At 40.9% G+C, this 23,173-nt stretch overlaps 1 protein-coding gene and 1 pseudogene across 5 annotated transcripts in view; both read right to left on the bottom strand.

Moving 5' to 3' along the window:
- Positions 1 to 1,511: 1,511 nt before the first annotated feature.
- LOC102736892 (heat shock factor-binding protein 1 pseudogene) lies at positions 1,512 to 1,809 on the bottom strand (annotated as a pseudogene).
- Positions 1,810 to 5,957: 4,148 nt separating this feature from the next.
- EPB41L5 (erythrocyte membrane protein band 4.1 like 5) overlaps positions 5,958 to 23,173 on the bottom strand; it is a 143,066-nt gene continuing 125,850 nt past the window's right edge. For 4 of the 5 annotated variants that reach the window (XM_031031283.2, XM_006736371.3, XM_081814598.1 and 1 more), the window contains 4 exons: positions 21,729 to 21,803; positions 16,230 to 16,271; positions 15,740 to 15,870; positions 5,958 to 10,666 (listed from right to left, as the gene is read on the bottom strand). In XM_031031283.2, the coding sequence (XP_030887143.1) occupies positions 10,600 to 10,666; positions 15,740 to 15,870; positions 16,230 to 16,271; positions 21,729 to 21,803 (315 nt within the window). In that variant the 3' untranslated portion in view covers positions 5,958 to 10,599. The remainder of the gene's footprint in view (positions 10,667 to 15,739; positions 15,871 to 16,229; positions 16,272 to 21,728; positions 21,804 to 23,173) is intronic. The other variant, XM_031031284.2, reaches the window with a different exon arrangement.

Here is a 23,173-nt window from a genome sequence, read left to right as displayed (position 1 = left end):
ACTCTGTCCCAGATATGGAACCGGTGGGGAGGGCCAGTTAGACAGCAGGCAGCTCTCAGATGACAGGAAGTGTCAAGGCAGAGGTGAAAGGGCTCAAGACATAAGCCCTCAACACTCTGATTGAGAAAGGAGCAAACAGACGGTTCCAAAGCTAGCTCAAATGAACCAGGTCTTCCTAAGGACCTGGGCCTGTGTTCTGGTTCTGCCTGAGATAGACCTGGGTTCATATCCTGTGACAAGTGTACCATCTATGGCCCAGACACACTGCTTACCAACACCCCCAACACACACACACATACACACCCAGACATTGCTAATAGGATACTCTTTGGCTTCTTAGTGATAATAGCCCTCGTGGGGAGGCTGTGAACTGAAGGAAGGAACCCACACATGGCAGTGAGCACTGACCCTCCCAGACCAAGTTACTGGAGGGAATCATAGTGCTTCTCGGGAAGAGCTCAGAGGCAGGAAGAACAGCTCATGAGTCTGGGGAAGTGCAGGTGGGCCAGGGTTTCACAAAGCAGGCCAAGCTCTCACCCTTGAGGCTCTGTGAGATAGCATTATGTGATATACAACAGATAGACCACTTTTCCTTTTAATAATTGTATTTCACTGCACATTAGCGAAACTACAACCAGCCCGTCACAACTGTGATTTACGTTTTAGGTTAAGGCTGTGTAAAAGCAAGTTGATAAAAACTGTTAATAATGTTAAAGTAAGTCCTGGGCGCCTGGGTGGCTCAGTCGGTGAAGTGTCTGCCTTCGGCTCAGGTCATGATCCCGGAGTCCTGGGATCGAGTCCCGTGTGGGGCTCCCTGCTTGGCGGGGAGTCTGCTTCTCCCTTACCCCTCACCCCATTCGTGCTCTCTCTCTCAAATAAATAAATTAAAAAAATAAAGTAAGTACTAAGTAACACAGATGTGGCACCCCTGCAGCCTGTGAATACCGTGGGTGACAAGCTGTCCTGAGACGTCTGGGCCTTTCCTGCTGTTAGCACTGGAAGTCCCACGTCCCAGGAACCCTCCCAGTCCCAAGCAAACCAGGACAACTGGTGACCTGTGGTGTGAATGCCTGAGGTGTGCAACATGCTGGTTTCAGGTATTCGAGTCACACAGACTTGTTTCAACTCCTGGTCCAACACCCACTGGAAGCCAGACTTCCTGGTTCTTTGTAAGACCACAGAAGTTGTGGTAAGGAGTATACGGGAAAACCTAAATTAAGGATCCGATGGGGTCTGTGGAACACAGTGGATGCTTAATCAATTCAGCATTCATTCAACCAGTATTTTCTTACACTAAAAAATTTGACACTTTTATGCAGGAACCACCAAAGTTTCAGTGTTTAATATTTAACAGCACAACTGACCAAGGTCTAAGATGTGAAGTGATCATGTTCAAGAAACCGGGGGGGGGGGGCGGGGGGATCAGTCTATAAACTATATAATATGCATTAAGAAGAATGCATGCTTTGTAATAGAAAACCTGTCTACACGTAGTAGTTGCTTCAAAAAGCCATTTGGTCTTCTCTTGGCTTGTAAAAACGGTGTTCCAGATTTCAGTATACATTAGCAACCTTCAGCTCTGGTGTGGCAGGCATCTTGTATTTACCTTCCAGTTCTTCCACTCCAGCCTGTGTCGTGAGGTCTGCAGTGTTTTTCTCCGGGTGGTCAATGGGACTACTCATGTCCTTGATTCTTCCAATGATCTGGCCAGACATGGTCTAAAATTTATCTTGCATCTCTTGCAGGAGTGTCTGCACCGCTGAGGTGAAATCCTGCATGGTCTTTGGGTCAGTCTCGGCCATCTCCCCAGGTCCCTTCATTCAACAAATATCTGAGCACAAACTGTACACCAGGAGGCAAGCTAGGTGCCCCCAATTTCAGCAAGGGACAGGCTTATATTATCAGGAAGGCAATTAATAGGTAACTCACAAAGGTGGTGACATGGAGAGGGGCTGATACTGGAGTGCACAGGGGTACATCAGGATGTAGTATGCAACCTGAACCCTAAACAAGAAGCCTCAAGGCACAGGGCCTGGGGCCACCAAGCTCCCACCAGAAGGAGGCAGACCCAGTTGGGAGAGTAAGTGCGGGTCACCCGAAAGAGTGGAAGCAGCACAGCCGAAGACCATGCCATGGAGGCCATCGAAAGAGTTTGGATTTTGTGTTCTGGGCAATGGGAAGCCATTGAGGTTTCTTTCTTTTTTTTTTTTTTTTTTTTGATTTTATTTATTTATTCATGAGAGACAGAGAAAGAGGCAGAGGCAGAGGGAGAAGCAGGACTCGATCTCAGGACCCTGGGATCATGACCTAAGCTGAAAGCAGATGCTTAACTGACTGAGCCACCGAGGCGCTTTAAAAAAAAAAAAAAAAAAAGATTTTATTTAGCCATGTGGTTTCAATGCAGAGGAGCAGGACTTCATTTCTGGCTACAGTTGGAAGATAGAGTCACCCAACAACAGCGATTGCCTGAACTCAAGCCAGATGCTGACTTGGTCAAGGGGTGTAGCCGCAAAAATGAGGAGGCACTTCAGAGACAGACTCAGCAGGACTTAAGGACTAGTCGGACATGGGAGGGGAGAGAGACGAACCAAGGGCAAGGAAATAACTCACCGTGACCAGGATCACGCAGCAGCTGCCGTTAGGGCATGCGTTGGGGTGGGGGCTTCGGCAGAACACTTCAAGTCTGGCTTACCATATGCTGAGCCGGAGGGGCTTGTGTAATAGCCATACGGAGCCAGGAGGGGGTGCAGGCAGAGATCTGAGTTGGAGACAGGGACTTGGGGGGGCATCAGCACGCAGATGGATTCCGGTATTAACTCCTTGAACCTTCACCACCTTCACCACACCATGAGGAAAGCACTAGTCTCTCCCCCATGTACAAGCACAAGGCAGAAAGGCTGATGGACAGGGCTCCAGCAGGGTATATTTTTGTACTTATATTTATAATTCAACAGTTGGCCTACAGCACTGTGCTCGTGACTATTCTAGGTTGAGAACTGTATGCCTTCAGGTCTTGGTTAAGCAAGCATCTGTTGAGCTTGTACTGCTGGCCAGTGCTGCAGACAGTGGTGAGGGGAGCCGGCAGTTGCCCAGGAGAACCACTCCTTCTCTCCACCCCTCTCCACCCCTAATACCTCCCCCCTGGCCAGATATTCCCATCATTAACCCAGCTCTCAACGTGAGGACCCCTAAGGGATCCATGAGCACATGGAATTGTACGCCAAACTACCCACATGTCCAGACGTGTGAGAGAGTCCCTAACCTAAACTGATTAAGAGCCAGTGGCATTATTCACAATAGCCAAGAAATGGAAACAACCTACATGTTCACCAGTGGATGAAAATGTGTCATACATACAGTGGAATAGTATTCAGCCATGAGAGAGAAGGAAATCCTGCCATTTGTGACAACATGGATGGAACTTGAGGGCATTATGCTAAGTGACATAGTCAGGGAAAGACACATACAGAATTATATCACTTAATATGTAGAATCTGAAAAAGGCAAACTCAGGAACAGAGAGTAGAATGGTGGTTGCTAAGGGCTGACCAGAGCTCCGTGCTGTGGCTTCTTTCTGAGGAGGCTTTGCTTAGAGCCACAGAGGTTTGAAATGGGTAAGCTTCTCGCATGGGAATTCTGGACCCAGGGAGGAAGGGCCTCGGGGGTGCCGCAGAAAAATTGAGATTGTGGCAACTGTCTGTGGCAACTGTGACCGAGGGAGCCAAGACTAGCAGTGCTGAGGGAAGTAAGTGAGAGGAGAGCGGCGAATTCCTACCCCTAGCCCTACAACCTAGGGCCAGTTCCTTTTCCTTTCTGGACCTCTCTTCTGATCTAGGCACTGAGGAGCTGGGACCAGGTCATCGTGAAATTCTAGTTCCCACCCCAAAATCCTCATTTCCTAGCTTGAGAGTGTGAACTAGCTCTGACCTTTGCCTGATGCACCTGGAGGAGTGAGGGTGCACTACAGAGGAATAGGGAGTGGGCCACCAGGGCCCACGCGGGCATGGGCAACCCTGCCGTGGTGAGAAGGCCGCTCTGCACCCCTCTGGGTCTCTCCTCCAGGATGGAACCTTGGAAGCTAAGCACAGTGGGGTTGACTGTGGGACAAATCAGCCTAAGCCCACCACACCACCCCCAAACCAACACTGAGCTAATTCTCTTGGGCCTTACTGACCTGAGCTCCCTTTTTGCCCCTCCTGCCTTTTCTTGGTGCTGACCACAAAAGCCCTTTCTGGGTGGCATGCTGGGTTCATTTTTTTAATATTGAATATTTTAAGAACAGAAATCACATTAAAATAGATGTTTGTGGAGTATTAACATACCTTTTTTTCAAGATTTTATTTATTCATTTGAGAGAGACAGAGAGAGCACAAGCAGGGAAAGTGGGAGAGGGAGAAGCAGGCTCCCCGCTGAGCAGGGAGCCCGACGCGGGGATCGATCCCAGGACCCCGAGATCATGACCTGAGCCGAAGGCAGATGCTTCACCATCTGAGCCACCCAGGCACCCCAACATACAATTTTTTTTAAAAAGTGCAAGCCCTGGGGTGGAAGGCATGGGGCGGCTGGGTGATAGACATTGGGGAGGGTATGTGCTATGGTGAGCGCTGTGAATTGTGCGAGACTGTTGAATCACAGATCTGTACCTCTGAAGCAAATAATACAATATATGTTAAAAAAAAAAGAAGAAGATAGCAGGAGGGGAAAATGAAGGGGGGGAATCGGAGGGGGAGACGAACCATGAGAGACGATGGACTCTGAGAAACAAACTGAGGTTTCTAGAGGGGAGGGGGGTGGGGGCATGGGTTAGACTGGTGATGGGTATTAAAGAGGGCACGTTCTGCATGGAGCACTGGGTGTTATACTCAGACAATGAATCATGGAACACTACAACAAAAACTAATGATGTAATGTATGGTGATTAACATAACAATTTAAAAAAAAGTGCAAGCCCTATCTCCAACGCTTGAAGAGCAATTACCCAGCTATAGTCAACTTCCATGAATTTTCTGGGTCTGAATTTTCTTTTTCTTCAGATTTTAACAACTGTGATATATAGTGTCTTCTCCCAAATCTGTGACTGTCTTGGTAGCCCATTAACCATTCCCCTCCCTTTGGGGATCCACAGCCTTCTTCGGTGTCCTGCCCTCTCCAACTCAAAATGCCAGTAAGGGTGAGCAGCAGGGAGCAGCCAGACCATTCCTGCTGGTGCCAGAGAAGGAGTCCACACTTCCACCCATCCTCTCAGTTCAGAGAGCTCCCCATATCTTTCCAGTGAGTCACTGTGCTTCAGTTAGAGTGCTTTGGTTGCTTAATGCCCAATGTCTTTGAGGAGAACTTCCAGCACAGGTGAGAGTCCAGGTGCCTGCCTCGCCCTGCACATGCATTAGAGCCTAAGAAAAACTCTTTGGTTTTCAGGGCCCATTGCTATCTGTTTTCTGGGTGGAAGGGGGAGGAGGGGAGCAGAAAAGAGACTGTTCTCAGGAGCCTCACTGACCTCTGCCCAGCAGCATGTTCTTCATTGGGATGGTATGATGGAGGACATCTACTACTGTCTCCCGGATGCTGCACCACGTACAATGTACCATCCCATCCCAGACAAAGGACCCAAGGCGCGGGTTCGTTAAGCAATTTATTCAAGGTCTCCTGGTACTGAGTAGTAGAGCTGTGTTTCTACCATACCATGCTGCTCCTGGGAACAACCACTGTGCCTGCCAGGATATGCTGGGAATGACCAATGAGGTTTTTAAGCTTTGAAAATGCCTCTACTCCCAAATTTGTACCACACATATTAAAATGGTCACTGAAAACTGGTGCTGCTTCTGTTCACGGCTTCCACGTGGTCCCTCGTGTTCCTATTAACAGCAGCTCTGATCTAACAATGGTGTTGAGCACAGAAAACAGGCAGCATGCAGGTATTCCACTCGCAAGAAACTGAAAACAGCTCATAAGAACAGAAATGTTTCACAAAAGCTTTATTTGTGGTCACATCTACGGTTCTCAGGTCAGTGTACAAACAACTCAGTGCAGTGCAGTGCTTCTAATACAAGTCATATAAAACTGCGGAACACAGTGAAGAATAGTGCACTCGATATAAAAATAAATTACACTTTAAAAGCTACTGCAAAGCTTTACACATATAAAAAGTAAACACAAAATAGTTAGTGAGGTCCTTTTAACTGTCTATCATACCCAGAAAAGAAAATTTACTTATGAAAATAAAGAGCCAGGGGTCTGTGCTGAAACACCTCCCTGATAAAGAGAAATCCTCGGAAGTGACTGAATTGTTGTCTCAGGCAATGTGATGAAGAGCCTCACGTGCCCTATCTGAGAACTGGAAATCACTACAGCTAGCGCAACGGCGTTCGGCTCAGGACCAACTTCTATGCCCCAAACACACTTCCTCATCCTGAAGGCTGAGAGATAGGAAAAGCTTCCAACTTTCCTCTGATCATTGAAAAAAACACAGTGTTTACCTTTTTGAGCGGAAAAAAGGACAAATAATATAGAAATGTACGTTCTTCAGTCTGCAGAAGATTCCAGGCTTCTAAGTAACTGAAAGGCTGAAGGCAAGACTGGTTAGAAGCTGGTGAGGCCTCACAAAGACTCTCAGAGCTGGGAGACCCATGACTGCACCCTGCCCGTGTGCACATGAGGGTGCCTCCACGTGCAGCTGCTGCTGCAGAACCTGTGTGAACACCGGCCTGACCCCCGGGCGCCAGGCAGGCACGGCAGCAGCGTGGGACTGGAGTGGGCCCCTGCTCCTGTAAGTGCGGCCTGGGGGCAGCAGAGCCCGCCGGCCGTGCTCTTGTGTGTGCCGCGCTGGTGCTTGGGCACCCACCTGAGTGCTGAAGTATCAACGCTCTCTGCTCTTCACAGAAGACTTCGCTCATCCCTGCTCTCAATGAGAAGACAAGAACTTTGCTTCTCAAGACCCTTACTTATCGAAAAAGATGGAAGATTTTTCTTTATGTAAGTGACTGCCAAATAATTCTGCTCTAACAAAGTCTCTGAAGTGACACCTGAGCTTTCATTCTGGGGCTCATTAGGCAAGAGAAGATGGGGGTTTTAGTGTAAGAACAAGCAGTCAAGATGCAAGGAACAACCCAGGGCTTTCATCCTTAACTGTCCACAGAGCATCTGTGATTGTGCGAAAGCAGACAAAGGTGAAGACAGTCAGTAGGCTGTAAGAAGTATTTTTAAAAAGAATTTTTCCTAAAACAATACAAACATTTTAGGAAAGCTGTCAAGGGTATGTCTAAATTTATCCAGACCAAAGGAACCTAGTCATTCCTTTGTTCAGCAGTGCTTCTTGAAGGGCAGGTGTGAAAGAACAATGAGCCATTCCAGTGTATACGAAGGTGATACTACCACCAATAGTAAGGAATAGGATCTCGTTTATCATTTTACAAGTTCAGAAGAAGAGTCGAGGGCAGAAAGCTGAAACCTAGCACGCGTATTTAAACCACCATGCCAACTCTCCCTTCCCGTACCCGGGCTGTCAGAGGGCGTGATGTGAGGTTCCTCTCCTTTCTGCCCCCCGTCCCCAAGGCCTGCAGCAGACGCCTACTGCATGGTTGTACTAAGCGTTCCTGGGGCGGAGCGCACAGCAAGCCATGAGACAGGGGCAGCAGCAACAACCCAGTCCTTGCAAGCCCCACAGACGCACGAGGCCTGGCAAGACAACAAAAGAAGCCCTGCCACTCTCTCAGCACCAGCCTCAAATCTGCTCCCAGTCACAAGTTCCATCATCGCTGATCCTAATGAGTCACCACAGTCAAATCCGGTACTGGAAAATGGGAAGAAAGTAACCACAGAGTAGCTGAGCCTGTGGCTAAAAGCCTCCTGTTATTTGTTGCCAATCTGGGTCGGTTATCTCAGCTATAAATCACCTCCAAACTACCTTCAAACGGAAGAATGCTAACAGCTTTCTAGCTGGAGCCCTCAAATAAACTATTGTTCTTGCTCTCTTTTCAAACATGTTCTCATTACTTCTGACTTAATTAAATGCTGCCAATACTTCTTTTTAGCTACATTTACTAAGGTGCATGGGAACCTCATTCTAGAGAGAAACTTCCTGCCCAACTAGCTGTCATTTTGAACAGCCAGTACGGCTATTTCATCTCATCTGAGGATCAGAGCTTTAGTTAATCAGATGATTCTCGGATGTGCAGGTGGGTTTTAATCTTTGTAGGGGAGGACTATGCCTTGAAGGTCAACAGCGGGTCATGCCATCAGAGCTGTCCCTCCTCCCACTTCAATGTAACCGACCTGCCTTCTTATCCAGTATTATCTCAAATCTCACTCTGCTCACATTCTTTACTGACTCACATATATCGGCTTCTCTCTCATCACAGAGACAGACTTCCCTTCCCTCTCGGACACATTCACAGATATCCTGAGCCCTGCCATTCTCTCCCCTCCACTCTCAGATGAGCAAGAACAAGATCAGTGTTACAGCAACTCTGGGGAAGGCACCAGCAGTAGTCATGACAGGGAAGTTATACTTGACAAGTATCTAAACTGCCAGGGCTAATTCATCATTAAAGTATTAATTTCCATGTTTACCACTTTGTGTCAGGACAAAAGACAAAATTTCCTCCTTTAAGCCTGAGATTTAAGTAAATTTTAAGAAAGTCCTTTTCGATACGCTAACTGGCAAGAATATATACCGAAGACACAGAGGTTATAGAATATTTTCAGCAACGTATTCCTAAACTGCAAAAAGTTTAAAATAAGGATGGTGCTACCTCCTAAACTGGATGGGAAGTTTAGGCCTTCCAATCTAGTAATACCTTAGCTGCTCTGTGGTTAGATGCACAACTTTTGACCTTTCAGTACATCTAGCATTGTCACACACTGGAAATTTGATGTCCAGTCCAGGGTGCTTCGGGTCAGGCCCCTGGTCAAGCCCTTGGTTCTAGGTGTCACTTACAGCTGCAAGAAAATTTGTTTTACAATTAAGAATTGGCAAGAGCTCCACCAATGAAATTCACAAGCTCAGCATAATGGCTAAGGGGAAGCAGCCAGCAAGAAGTGCCAACTTTCTTTCCTTCAGCAAAGTTGTTCTGTGCAAAAGTGGTTTCCAAACTCTACAGCTCCCTGGGAAACAGCACAAGATTAAAATTCCTGAGCTTTCCAATCAGACACTAGTGTGTGTTTGCCTAGCCCATGACTCTGCTACAGGGAACCCAGGATAGTCCAAACCATGGAGTTTTAAAGATCACAAAACTGGATGTTCTCTTGTGCTGAGCAACATAAATTCACACTCAGTTATATACATAATACAGGGCAGAAAACTAAACATCAAATTCCAGGAGGTATAGTTTGACATCAATCCTTGATCACAGGGATTAACAACAATGATACCAACATGGTTTCTACCTCATCCTCATTTCCAGCAGCAACTGCAGTTTACCTCCTGCATTCTGAATTTTTAAAGCTAAAATAAGAGTGTTTTTCTGGAAGTCAGGATTGCAAGAGGTTATTTTTACACTCTTCTTCATTTTCTATATGCACATGTGCTACTTTAACATCCAGAATTTTTTTTTATACCAGAAGTGATGAGGAACTTCTAGAGACTTATTAAAATTAACACAAAATTCCTAATGTAAGGTGAGATACGAGTTCTTACAGTATGCTAAGTACAGTTTCAGACACAGGTGTTCAAGAAACAAATCCCCTCCAACCCCCGATTCCTTATTTCTGTCCTGGTATTTTTGTTTTTGTTTTGTTTTCTTTAGCTTACAAGTTCTAAATTTATTCAGCTCATATTAAAAGGAGATGGAGCCTATATCCAAATCGGTGCCAGTGTGGAGAAGTGACTGCTGTCTCTGTCCAGGCTGAAAAGTTAGAGAGTATGTGTGTGGTGCATGTGAGGGCTTCCTGTGGGGAAGCAGGGCTGAAAAAAACAGGACACAAAATATGCACAATTGATTTCTCTGTATTCTTCTCAAGGTTTAGCTTACCTTGACATAAACTTAGAAGTATTAAGATAGCCAGTCCAGTAAGAAGTCAAAAGTATGGGAGACACTTGAAAACCTTCTGTATTCTAAACTTCTCTTTATACTGTAATAATTATAAACAATTAGGCCTCAAACTACCTACATGATGTCCTCATTAATTTCCTAAATTCCTGATTTCCAGGTACTGCATGGATAAGGGCAACTTCCTCTAACAGGTGCTCAGATCAAGGACACACCCTGATACTAGAGAGAGAAATAACATTCAAAAGGCCATAATTGACTATCAGACAGCTTGGTTATGGAGGGGTTATGAACAGTTATAACCACTAGATGGAGCCAAGAGTTTGAAGGAAACAACAGGGAAAAGAATTCCCTTGTTTCAGGAATATACAACTTTAATACGATTATAGAAAGTAAAAGACCAGATACCTTCATTTGGGCAAATATGTAGTGTAATTAAAAATTTCCAGTTGGACGGAAAATGTTTTTCATTGAGTTGAAGTCAAATCTGGGTGAGCATTTTACTCACAAGTAAGGACAAGCTCCTGAATCTGAACATTCCAGTGGAAATGGATTCCAGGACGGACAGCTGCAGAGTGCTGGATATTCCAGTTATAGGTGAGAAGGAGCCAATCCCTCAGAGCTCAGTTGTCAGTAAACACTTCTGCTTCAAGACGGTTTCTTCCGCCAACGTTGGAACAGAGCTGAAAGGAAGAAAGAAGGGGTTATTATTCAGTGAAACCACTGGGCTGGGAGCAACCTGCATTTCTTCACCAGTGTTACATGGAGCAGGTTGAGAGTAAATTACAGATCTAAATGACTGTGTTGCAACGCCTAATTTAGTAATGAGATATTTACAGAAGGGAATTTTCTAGATAAATGATGCTTATTTCATCTTGAAATGAAATCTAGAGATATCAATTTCCCCTACTGCCTTGAATAAAACATACCAAACACCTAATCATTTCTTAATGAATCAGGGTTATTATTATGAATGGCAAGAATAATACTGTGCTGAGCATGATAGCAAACCTGCTCAAGAAATACCAAGGTAAGTGGGTACACTGTTCTGTGCTTTATATAGATAGTCCCAGATGGCTGTGGCTGAGTTCCCACACCAGTTAACCTGCTTTGTCAGAGTTATGTGAAAAATAAAAGGATATGGGTTTTGCATGAGCACCCGAGAGTCTCTGCCATAGTTGAAGAGCATGAACTCAGAGGCAAGGATGTAATGTCATCTATCTCAGTTTCATTAAGACTTAACATCAAAATACATAGTACAAAGGACATAGTTTAACATGTCGAAACTACTAACAAGCTTGATAGTTGAAAAAGCAGTCATGTGTACCAGCCCCCTCCATTTCTACTACATAAAGACAAACACTTTCAACAGTTTTCTTTTTTTCCTGGCATTTTCCTTCATTTTTCTGTATCTCTGTTTCTCCAAGTATACTCCCTTGGATTTGTTATAAATGCAAATTCTTCGGCACTACCCCAGGCATACTGAATAGGAGGCTCTGAGGATGGGGCCCAGTAAGCTGTGATTATTTGCTTTAAAATTTTATTTATTTATTTGAGAGAGAGAGAGAGAGAGAGAGAGCACATGCGCATGAGTGGGAGGGGCAGAGGGAGAAGGAGAGTGAATCTCAAGCAGACTCAGCCATTGAGTGACGAGTGTGGAGCCTGACGCCGGGCTCGATCTCATAATCCTGAGATCACAACCTGAGCTGAAACCAAGAGTCAGATACTCAACCAACTGCACCACCCAGGCGCCCCCAAGCTGTGTTTTAATAAGCCCTCCAGGTGATTGTGATGTACAACTAGCAAAAGTCCAAGTGGCCTGTTTCTACAATGACTTCCTGCCATGGATTATGAAGGCTTACCATTCTCAGAACCCACTCACCAGCTCCCCAATCCTTCCTTCCTACCTTTTCAATACAGTTAAACAAACAACTTTCATCATGTTAATATTCAGTGTTTGTTGTAATTATGTAAATATTTTCACAACTGATATAAGCATATATTTTTTTCTTATATAATTTGTTCTTTCTGAATTGGAAGAACTGCTTCATTTTTTTCACTCTTTGCTCTGTTTTCTGTACTTATTTCTAATTTGTCCTTAAACTTGCAGCCTAGAACCATGGATCTCTCCACAGTACATTCAAACATGTCATGTAATTTTTCAAAAACTGGGGTAAGCCACGTGTTTGTGTTTTTTCTTGGCAATATCCTTCCTGGAACTCTATATCCCCTCTTCAAATCTGTACAGAATTGTTCCTAGACCAGTGGGGCAGCTGCTGCCTCAGAACTTTCCTCCACCTTCCTCCTGGTCAGTTCCTGCACCTGTTTCCTGGGTCCCGTGTCTTCCTCCTTCTTGGATAATCACCTTGTTTTGATGGAACACATCCTCCAGTGAGTAAATGCCTGAGTAAGACCGCATGAGAAGTATATATTTTAGAGAAACTCCAGGTCTACTCATTCTAATCTCACACTTCATTGATAGTCTGGATATAAACATCTGGGTGAAAAATAATTTTCCTCCAGAATTCTGAAGGCATTGCTCCATTATCTTCTTGCTTTCAGAATAGTAGACTGTCGTTCTGATTACCAATCCTTTCATGTACTCTTTTTTACCTCCCTCTACGGACTTATATATCCTCTCTTAATTCTGATATTCTGAAATTTCATGATGGTCCTTGGTGTTGTCTATTTTCATTCTCTCTGCTGGGTACACAGGCCCAGTTAATCTAAAAACTCAAGTACTTCTGGGCGCCTGGGTGGCTCAGTCGTTTTAGCGTCTGCCTTGGCTCAGGTCATGATCTCAGGGTCCTGGGATCAGGCCCACATCGGGCTCCCTGCTCAGCGGGGAGTCTGCTTCTCCCTCTCCTTCTCCCTCTCCCCCAGAGCTCATCCTCTGTCTCTCCCTCAAATAAATAAAATCTTAAAAAAAAAAACAAAAAACAAAACTGAAGTAATTCCAAGAAATCTCAATTCCTTCGACAATTTTCTCTTATGTGTTCTGTTCTTCTTTCTGGATCTTCAATGATTCATATATAGGACTCCCTGGACCAATCCTCCAATTTTCTCTTCTGTCCCAGTTTTCATCTTTTGGTTCTACTTTTTTGGGAGATTTCCTCAATCTTATCTTCCACACATTCTTTGGATTTTATTTTTAACATGGTTAATAATTTCTAAGAACACTGTGTTTTCTGTTTCCTTTCTTTTTCATTTCCTATTAATGTTGGATGGATGCAGCATCTCCTCTCTCATGGAACTATCATTTGTGAAGTTTCTGACGCTCATGTTCCCTTCTTTCCTCCGTTTCTTTTTCAGTTTACCGGTTTCAGTTTTTCCTCAAACATCTGGAAATCTTTGGCTCTCTTCACATTTATGAGGAAAGCACCTATTCGTATTTAAAAGTAAACACTGGAATGCCATTTGGAAACTGTACATAGAGGCAAAACTCACTAACTAATGGGCTTGCGGTAGTTGCAGAGGACCCAGCAAAGCAGTGTCCAGACTTCAGACCCACAGAAAATGAGATTATAAATGTGTGTTGTTTTAAGATGTTAAATATGTGGCAATTTGTTACACAACAAACTAATATACATAATTATGTTTACACAATTCATTTGCATTGCTATTTATGTAGTTGACTATTAATGGGCTTTTGGAAAGTTTTCAAAGCTTGGGCTATTATGAATACAGCTGCTGTAAACATTCTTGTACATATCCTCTGATAGACATTTATTTGTATTTCTACTGAGTATGTATATAATAGAATCACTGAGTCACTGGGTATGTTCAGCTTTAGTAGATATTGCCAAACCTATTTCCAACATGGTTATTCCACTTTGAAAAGTTCCAGTTGCCCCATACCTTCACCAACACTTGATACTATGTGTCTTTTTCACTTCAGTGATTCTGGTAGTATATAGTGGTCACTACATGGTGGTTTGAATTTGTATTCCTCAATGACTAGTCAAGTTGCACACTGTCTTGTATGCTTATTGACCATCTGGATATCCACTTCTGAACTGCCTTTTCAAGTCTTGCCAATTTTTCTATTTAGCTGTTTTTTTCTTATTGATTTACAAGAGCTCTTTATATTCTAGATATATAAAGATTCTTTCCTTTGTCAAAGAAAGAGAGCTAGAGATCAAAGGGGAGGAGGGAGGAAGTGCAAGTATTTTCTCTCACTCTCTGGCTTCCCTTTCTGAGATCTTGAAATTATTTCTTTTGATGAACAGAAGTTCTTGATATAATCCAAGTTATTGATTTTTTCCCCATTATTAAAGCTTCTTGTGACCTGTTTAAAAAATTTTCCTGATCTCCAGGATGTTTGCTTATATTTTCTTCTAAAAGCTTTATTATTTGATGTTTCACATTTAGATCTGCAATCCATCAAGAATGGATTTTTGTGTATGGTCTGAGGTTGGGTCAAGATTAATCTTTTCCCACATAGATATTTAATTTGTCCAGCTGATTTACTAAAAGACCATCCTTTCCCCACAGCACTACACCATCCCTTTTTCACAAATCAGGTAACTGTGTATGTGTGAGTCTGTTTCTAGACCCTACTCTATTCCACTGATTCATTTATCTTTTTTTTTTTTTTTGAGGTATGACTGGTATATAACATTATATTAGTTTCAGGTGCACTACCTGTCCTTTTTGATCTCTTTAATTCCTCTATGACTATTTTGTTTTGGGAAGGAATGTAGACAATCTCTTCTTTCATCTGTAATTTTTAATTTAGAAGTCCTAAGGACTCATATTTTATTGTATAAACTCAATTACAAAGCATTATTACCTGGTTCTCTGCACATAATCTCTATTTTTACAGTGGCAATTACTAGGCATATAAATGGTTAGAAAAATAACCTATTAAAATTGTATACAGTGCTATCTGACAACTCCATGTGAGTTCCCTACGGCAAGTCCCATGCCTGTTTTGTTCACTGCTATCTTCAGTGCTGCCAAACCAGATAAAATCAATGCCTGGTACATAACAGACATTCAATAAGTGTTTGCTGAGTGAGTGATTATATTACTTTGAAGACCGTGGGGATAAGAGAACAACTTTAAAATGAAACTATCAATTTCTCTCAAGTTAATCAGCTCTAATAATTCTTCCAGTTAATGAGGAAATTTCTTCTTTAATTAGGAAAGCATCTACTTCAGCTGACCTACACTCTCTCAGCACCAGGAGGATGTGAGAAACAGACCACCAGGAAAAAGTCTGAGGTGAGAATGAAGGCAATTGTATATCTTTTGGTCCTAACAATGAAGAGTTGAACTACATGCCAAACAAAAGGTCTTTTGATTCCAGCTTCTGTTTGTGGCAAGCAATATGTTGAAATGAACTTGTAACAGGTATGAGGGCTCACTCAGAGGCCTCATCTTGGAAATCTCCTACCTCACTCTTATCTATGACTCTTCACCTTATGGATGGACAACATAATAGTAAAAGAATGAAAGGAAAAGACACAAATGAATTTTAAAATAAATATAAATTTTTTAAGATAAGCCTGTTAACATTTAACATTTATGAAGACTTCATAAAAATATATAAGGGCTACTTTATAATTTTGTCAAAAATTGTTACTGACAAAAAACAGAAAAACACTATTCTAAATAACAGAGAAAACATTTATCCAATTTCAATTAAGTTCAGTTAAAGAACAACTGACATTACTGCTATAAATATATTAATTTTATTATTCTTTCCTCCTAACAGATGCCTAAGAACTGCAATGGAGAAATAATTTCCTCACCTGGTCACAGCATCCACCAAGAATGGTGCTGGGGGAGAAATCAGCGAGATTACTTCTCTGTTACCATGTCCCTCCTTCCCTGCCAAGGATGGTCCACTTCCTACCAGTCCATTGGAAAGGACGCCACTCTGCTGAGGGAGACAGACACCACACCTGAGCAGAGGTGACAACACAGGCCCGGGCATCAGCAGTTCAGCTCCAAGCCACCTTTCCCTAATGATTATGGTAATAAGTAAGAGGATTGTGATGGTCATGGGCTGTTTTGGTTTGTTTTTTTACCATCCTCCACCTCAGATTTTTATTTTTGTTTTTGTCGGCAGCTTTAAGCCTTTACAAACAGAAAAGCTAAATCACTAGCTTGAAGCCATTAAGTTAACAGAACTTAGGGAATGACCCCATTTTTAAGGAAAAACAAGAGTTTGGTAATCCTTTAGGCCTCGCTCTGCAAGGGTAATCAAAATAAAAGGTAAATCAAATATCATTAACTTACTGGTACAATCCACCGTGGTGTGATCATGGATGTTGAAGATACCTAAAATAAATTTTATATATGTGTTTACTTTTAGGGAAGACTTATTTTCATAATCATTCTCATAATGTTTTCTTCTACTACTACAGAATGCATTGTAGAGGGAGACAGTTCTTAATGGCTCCCCGAGGTCACATGCACTTTGAATCCAAGATCCTTTTCTACAACACAGATGCCGTACTCACGACTTAAGAAACTGTCCTAATTTTGAGAATCTCTTTAATTTAAAAATGTTCTACTCCAAGAATGCTACTACTACTTTCAGTTCCTTATTAATAGGACTTCCCCGACCCTCCAACCCCAGCATCCAGTTTAACATTTCATTTTCTGACATTTCAGTTCATTACAAATAATCATAGCCTTCTTGGTAGCATCCTGAACAGTGGATTGTGACTAATCCAAATGAATAGCACAAAGAAAGTACACAGAAAAAAAAATCTGTTTATATACAGGTCATTCTCTAATTATCATTCATGCATATAGAAACACTCACATTGCTCCTGACTCATAGGGGCTTTGTTACATTCTTTTTAATGTTTAATTTTCTACATCTTACTTCTATGTGTAGAATTAGAAGCTAATGAACTCCTATTTTATAGAAACTATAGTCCTTAGACTCATGGTCTTAGATTCTGATAAGAAAAAAAATTTATATGAGTCCATGTCTTATTAATAAGTGAGCACCAGAAGAATAAAAGTACAAAGTATGGCTTTCCCACCAATATTAAGAAAATGCACTTTTACCATAGGAAATACAAGGGAGAGAGAAAGAATATATGGTAAAGGTAAATAAAAAATGGTTTGGCAGAAACAAGTCCTATAATAACCATAATTACAGTAAATATAAATGGATTTAACTCAATCAGAGGACAGAGATCCTCAAATAAGATTTAAAAAACAAGATCTAGCGGGCGCCTGGGTGGCTCAGATGGTTAAGTGTCTGCCTTCGGCTCAGGTCATGATCCCAGGGTCCTGGGATTGAGTCCCGCATCAGGTTCCCTGCTCAGTGCAGAGCCTGCTGCTCCCTCTCTGCCATTCCCTCTGCTTGTGCTCTTCTGTCTCTCTGTCAAATAAATAAATAAAATCTTAAAAAAAAAAAAAAACAATATCTAGCAAACTGTTGTTCACAAAAGGTCCACCTAAGACCAACAGATACAAAAAGGCTGAAAATAAAAGGACAGGAAATTATATATTAGGCAATATAAACTTAAAAGAAAGCTAGGGCGTCAATTTTATATCAGTCAAAAGGGAAAGTAAGGGAGAATAAAGGGGCAAGGAAGAACACTTTAAAGTACTCAAAGGAGTTGGAGAAAGTATAATTACCAATATATATATACACCTCACAGCCTATCTAAAATGACAGATTTAGCAATAGATGAGAAGTGAATTAATCAATAATTGTAGACAGGTATGAAACACACCCTAGAAGCTGACAGAATATTAAAGATAATCAGCAGATTGATTAATGAAAGAATTCAGCAAGTATGCTAGACACAAAATCAACTTAGGAGTTCAACAGTAAAAAATTAAATACCATTCACGACATCAACAAAGGTGTAACAAAAGTTTAAAGTATTTAGGATTTAGCCTAACAATCTAAAGAAGACTTACAGAGAACATTTAGAGACTCTAAGATGAGAGAAAACAGAAATATCTATCACATTCATGAAAATGAAAAGATATTACAAAAATGTCAGTTTTCTCCAAAATAATCTATAAATTTAATATAAACTCCATTAAAATGCCAGCAGAATTTTGGGGGAAATCTGATACTGATGCTGAAATTTATAAGTAAGAATAAACTAAGTATCAGTATAAAGCCAGAGTAATAAACACAATAGTAGTAGAGCAGAAAAAGAGAACACCCACTGGAACACAATAGAAATAGATTAGTAACAAACCAACTGGGAAAGGATGAGTTATTTAGTAGATAATACGGGGAAAATTTTATTTTTGTATGGATAAATACAAATTTGGGTCATATCGAAAGCACAACTGACATCTTCCCCCAAAACCTCAAACTGTTCAAAAATTGGTTAAAATCTAAATGTGAAAGGTAAAATAAAATTAAAGCTAATAGAAACAAACAGAAAAGAATACCTCTGTGACCTCAGGGGTTGGGGTGGCAGAGGAGGAAGGATTTTTTTAAACCCTAAACCCCAAACTACAACGAGAAAAAATAAGAATGTGTGACATCAGAATAGAAGGTTACTCATCCACCTCCACAGTGGTAGACATAGGTTGTCTCAATGTCATTGCTACTTATCACAAATGACACGGTGATAAAAATGCCTCAGATGTGTTAATACACAGATTAGGAGAAAATATTTTTAATATCTAAGACTGACATGGAATTAATATCTAGACTATACAAGGAACTCCTGAAATTAAGAAAAAGACAAGTAAATTGACAGAAAAATGGGCAAAAGATACAAACAGGGACTCAATCAAAGAGGAACCCTAAAGCAGCATTAAAATAATGGAGGAAATATACCACTTAACCCATGCAAATTGAAACAATGAGACAAACCCATAATGACAGAATATATTAAAAAGTCAGATAAAATTCAGCTTAAGGAAAAACTGCTGGTAGGACTTATAAACTATGGGAGCCATTCTGGAGGCAGTGAGCAATACCTAGTATATAAGCATGCAACCCAGCAATCCTATTTGTGGGTATCTATCCCAAATTCTCCCACAGTACCTTCAAAGAAATATGAAGATTTTTTTCAAAGTTATAATAGTTTCAGGTGTACAATATAATGATTCAACAACTCTAGACATTTCTTAGTGTTCATCAAGATAAGTGTACTCTTTACCCTCTTCACCTATTTCATCCATCCCCCCACACACCTCCCCTCTGGTGACCACCAGTTTGTTCTCTGTATTTAAATCTGTCTTATTGTTAGTCTCTTTTTTTTTTCCTTGTTTGTTTTGTTTCTTAAATTCCACATATGGATGAAATCATATGATATTTGTCTTTCTCTGTCTGCCTTATTTCACTTAACATTATACCCTCTCGCTCCATCCATGTTACTGCCAATGGGAAGATTTCATTCTTTTTTATGGCTAAGTAATATTCCATTACACACACAGACACACACACACACAGAGCCCACATCTTCTTTATCTATTCATCTATCAATGGATATTTGGGTTCCTTCCATATCCTGGCTATTATTAATAATGCTGCAATAAACATAGGGATGCATACGTCTTTTTGAATTAGTGTTTTCATTTTCTTTGGGTAAATATCCAAATCAGATGGATCAGATGGTAATTCTATTTCTAATTTTTTGAGGAAACTTCATACTGTTTTTCACAGATGTTTATCTAAATGAATATATGAAAGGTGCCTGGAAGGACATACAGCAAACGCAACAGAATGGGTGCCTAAGGGAAAATGGGGAATGAAAGTGGGGAATGGAGGACAAAGGAAAATAAAATGAGACAAACAAAAGAGAAGCCTTGCATAGACCTAAGAAGATAGTCTGCCATGGACTGAGAGGTAGAATTAATTTGGGCATCTGACTTTTAAAAAAATGGATACTATCCTATTGTTCTTAGACATACCTTCTTGTCACAAATTTATTTTACGTATTTACCAATTCCTTAACTGATAGGAATTTTAGTGCTTTCTAGAACTTTCTTCCTAGCCTTAGTAATAGATATTTCTGCTATAAATTTTAGGTTCAACTTTGTTCCTCTCAGGGAAGATGGAACTTCATAATTTCGATGCTTCTTCAGAATGGTAACTGTAACTGAGATAAACATAAAAATATAATAAAAACCCTTTCCTCAATAAAAAGCATACTTTATTTAAATATCTATAATTTTTTTCAGCTTTACTGTTTTAACTGATGAAAAGTTTTGTCAAATTTTTTTCAGAATACAATAGCCTTCCTAAAGCCAGTTTAAATATAATGGGAAAAAAAAGATCTCATTAATAATAGCACAAAAAAGCAGGAAGGATCTGAAATAATAAAAATAGTAGAGAACTTATATCGGGGAGGCTATAATGACAAAGTTTAAGAAGAGATGCAAGAAGTACTGAATGAGAAAAATATTGTATTCTTAGCTAAGAACACAAATTATCATAAATATATCAATTCTTTTCCCAAAATAACTTATGAATTTAATGTATTTACAAATAAAAATCCAAAGGATTTTGGAGGGGTGGGACTAGAAAAAGTTATTCTAAAAATCTTCTGAAAGAATTAACAAACAAAAATAACAAAACAGCTACATAATGATGATGCTTAGCTGACCTTACTCTGTATCAAAATCAATTAAAATGCTGAAGTTATTAGAAGAGTGTTATAGTTCTAATAACAGAGAAAACTGTAACAGAACAGACAGCCAATATGCAGAATCTAAAATGCATGATATTCTAAATTTTGATTTAAAACAAAAGAAGCATTCTAAATTTTCAGGGAAGAGAAAACATATCAGTGATATTGTTTAATCAATTTGATTTTCATCACCGTATCCACTTATGATAGAGTGCACATGGAATATGGTTCTGAGTTAGGCCCCAGGGAGTCCTTCTCTGGGCTTTAGGCCATCTTGCATTCATCTTCGAAGTTACTTCCTTTATCTTTATAAAGGATTATCATGGCTTAATACTGACACTATCCCTTTTGTCTTCTGCCTGCTCACTTTTCCAGACTTGTGATTAATTCTTATCCTTCAGTAAAGTCTCTGTTTACTGATCTAAGCTAGTGGTTACCAAAGGGTGGTTCCCAGACCACATCTACATTACTTGGAACATGCTAGAAATGCAACTTCTCAGGCCCTAACCCCCACACACCAAATCAGAAACTCTGAGGGTAGAGCCCAGCAATCTGTGTTTTAATGAATACCCTCCAGGTGATTCTGATACACACCCAAGTTTAAGAACTAATGATCTAAGCAAACATCCAGGTCCAGAGAAAGTACCATCTGTACTTTCAAGCCTTCAGAATGACATCTAGTTCCCACAGCAATTCTTGTCATTTTACTCATAACACAATGAATGAGTTATTTGTATACCTTTCATCTCAACTATACAGTAAGTCTCTGGAGAGAAAGAACTGTTTCTTATCTGTATTATAATTTGGTCACAGTACCCAACACAGTATCTCCTATACTGCAATAACAATCCATGTGTTCAATGCCAACCACTCTTACCCTCTATGTCCTTATTGTTTCAACTCTTCATGTTTATCCCCTCTCATGTTATTTAATATGGTGTTGAATTACAAATGGGCTTATAGTAACATATGGTTACTATACAGTGACACATAAATTTAAAGTGGTGAAATTTTAGTAGAAAGGCAAGGCCAAGTGGTTACTGAAATATGACCTCTTATTAAATGAACAGTTTTACTATATGGTTAAAAAGGCAAAAACTGGAATGTAGCAGGAATATTTTTCAAAACAGAAATTCCTTTCCACCTTGCTGTTTTAAAGCATATTTACCTGAGGTGTGACTGTGTGGTCCATTAGATTCTCAGTTAGAGATAAAAGCAAGGCATCCAATTCATCTGTGGCATCCTATGAAAGATAAAATATATATAGCTGTTAAATGACTCATTAATCATCAAACTAAATTTTTTCCAAATCCTCTCAACTTACAATTCTGACTCAGCCTTTGTTGGTGTTGACCTTTAAACAAACAGGGATACTCAGGAATCATGGTTATAGTGATCCTACTTTGCTTGTAGGGGAACCTAGACCAAAATCAGAAGTTGAAAAAGCTAAAGTGTTATGTGGGGGCACCTGGGTGGCTCAATCAGTTAAGCGTCTGCCTTCGGCTCCGGTCATGATCTCAGGGTCCTGGGATCGAGCCCCACACCGGGCTCCCTGCTCAGTGGAGCGTCTGCTTCTTCCTCTCCTTCTGTCCCTCTGCCCCACTCGTGCCCCCTCTCTCTCTCAAATTAATAAATAAAATCTTAAAAAAAAATAAAGTGTTATGTGAATTTTCATAAAGCTACTCTTTCTGATGAGACAAAACTCGGGTAGGGTTAAGACTGTTCTGGCTCAGGGCGCCTGGGTGGCTCAGTCGGTTAAGCAGCTGCCTTCGGCTCAGGTCATGATCCCGGGGTCCTGGGATCAAGCCCCGCATCAGGCTCCCTGTTCGGCGGAGAGCCTGCTTCTCCTTCTCCCTATGCCTGCAGCTCTGCCTACTTGTGCTCTCTCTCTCTCCGTCAAATAAATAAGTAAAATCTTAAAAAAAAAAAAAAGACTGTTCTGGCTCTTAGCTCTTAAACTGGAAGAGAGAGATAAAAGGTGCAGCACAGGCGACAGTAAGTAAAGAAGATGCCTAAATTCCAAAGACTTCTTCATCCAGATGTACCGGTACATCACTGTTTGAAAAAGAATACAATATGAACTTCCCCCAAAAATGCTAATCAATACTTTTTATTAATATTTGAAGCACCCAATGGAAGATGGATCTCTGTACTACAAAGAAAGAGAGAAAGAGAGAGAGAGCGAAGGTAGGTAGGTAGGAAGAATTTAAAAAGAATAAAAGATAAAATTCCAAACTGAAAATAAGAGAAATAAGTATCTAGGGTATAGTACACATAACAAAAGAAGGCCCTTCGTTTATACAATCCTATTTCTATCTATCTGTCTTCAGGCTGTGGTCAATCTCCTATTTATGTCTCAACATTCAAGTTAATTTTAATCACAGGTAGGAAAAAATTGTTTAAAAAAAAAATTGTTCTCTCACTTCTCACATCTCCCTCCTCTTATGCCACTCCCTCCCACCTGTGGCCTGAGTGCCCCCAAACAGTGTGTATATATCTCTACCACGATGTATTAAAATTCTCTTTCCCAGTGGAATGTAAGCAGTTTGAAAAAAGAAGCCATGCTTAACTTTTGAATTTTTGAAACTAGCATGCTGTCTGGTACATACTGTA

Source organism: Leptonychotes weddellii, chromosome 3 (assembly GCF_054177405.1).
Source record: "Leptonychotes weddellii isolate Sample4059 chromosome 3, ASM5417740v2, whole genome shotgun sequence".
Lineage (NCBI taxonomy): Eukaryota > Metazoa > Chordata > Mammalia > Carnivora > Phocidae > Leptonychotes > Leptonychotes weddellii.
This window is presented reverse-complemented; position numbering and strand designations above follow the sequence as displayed.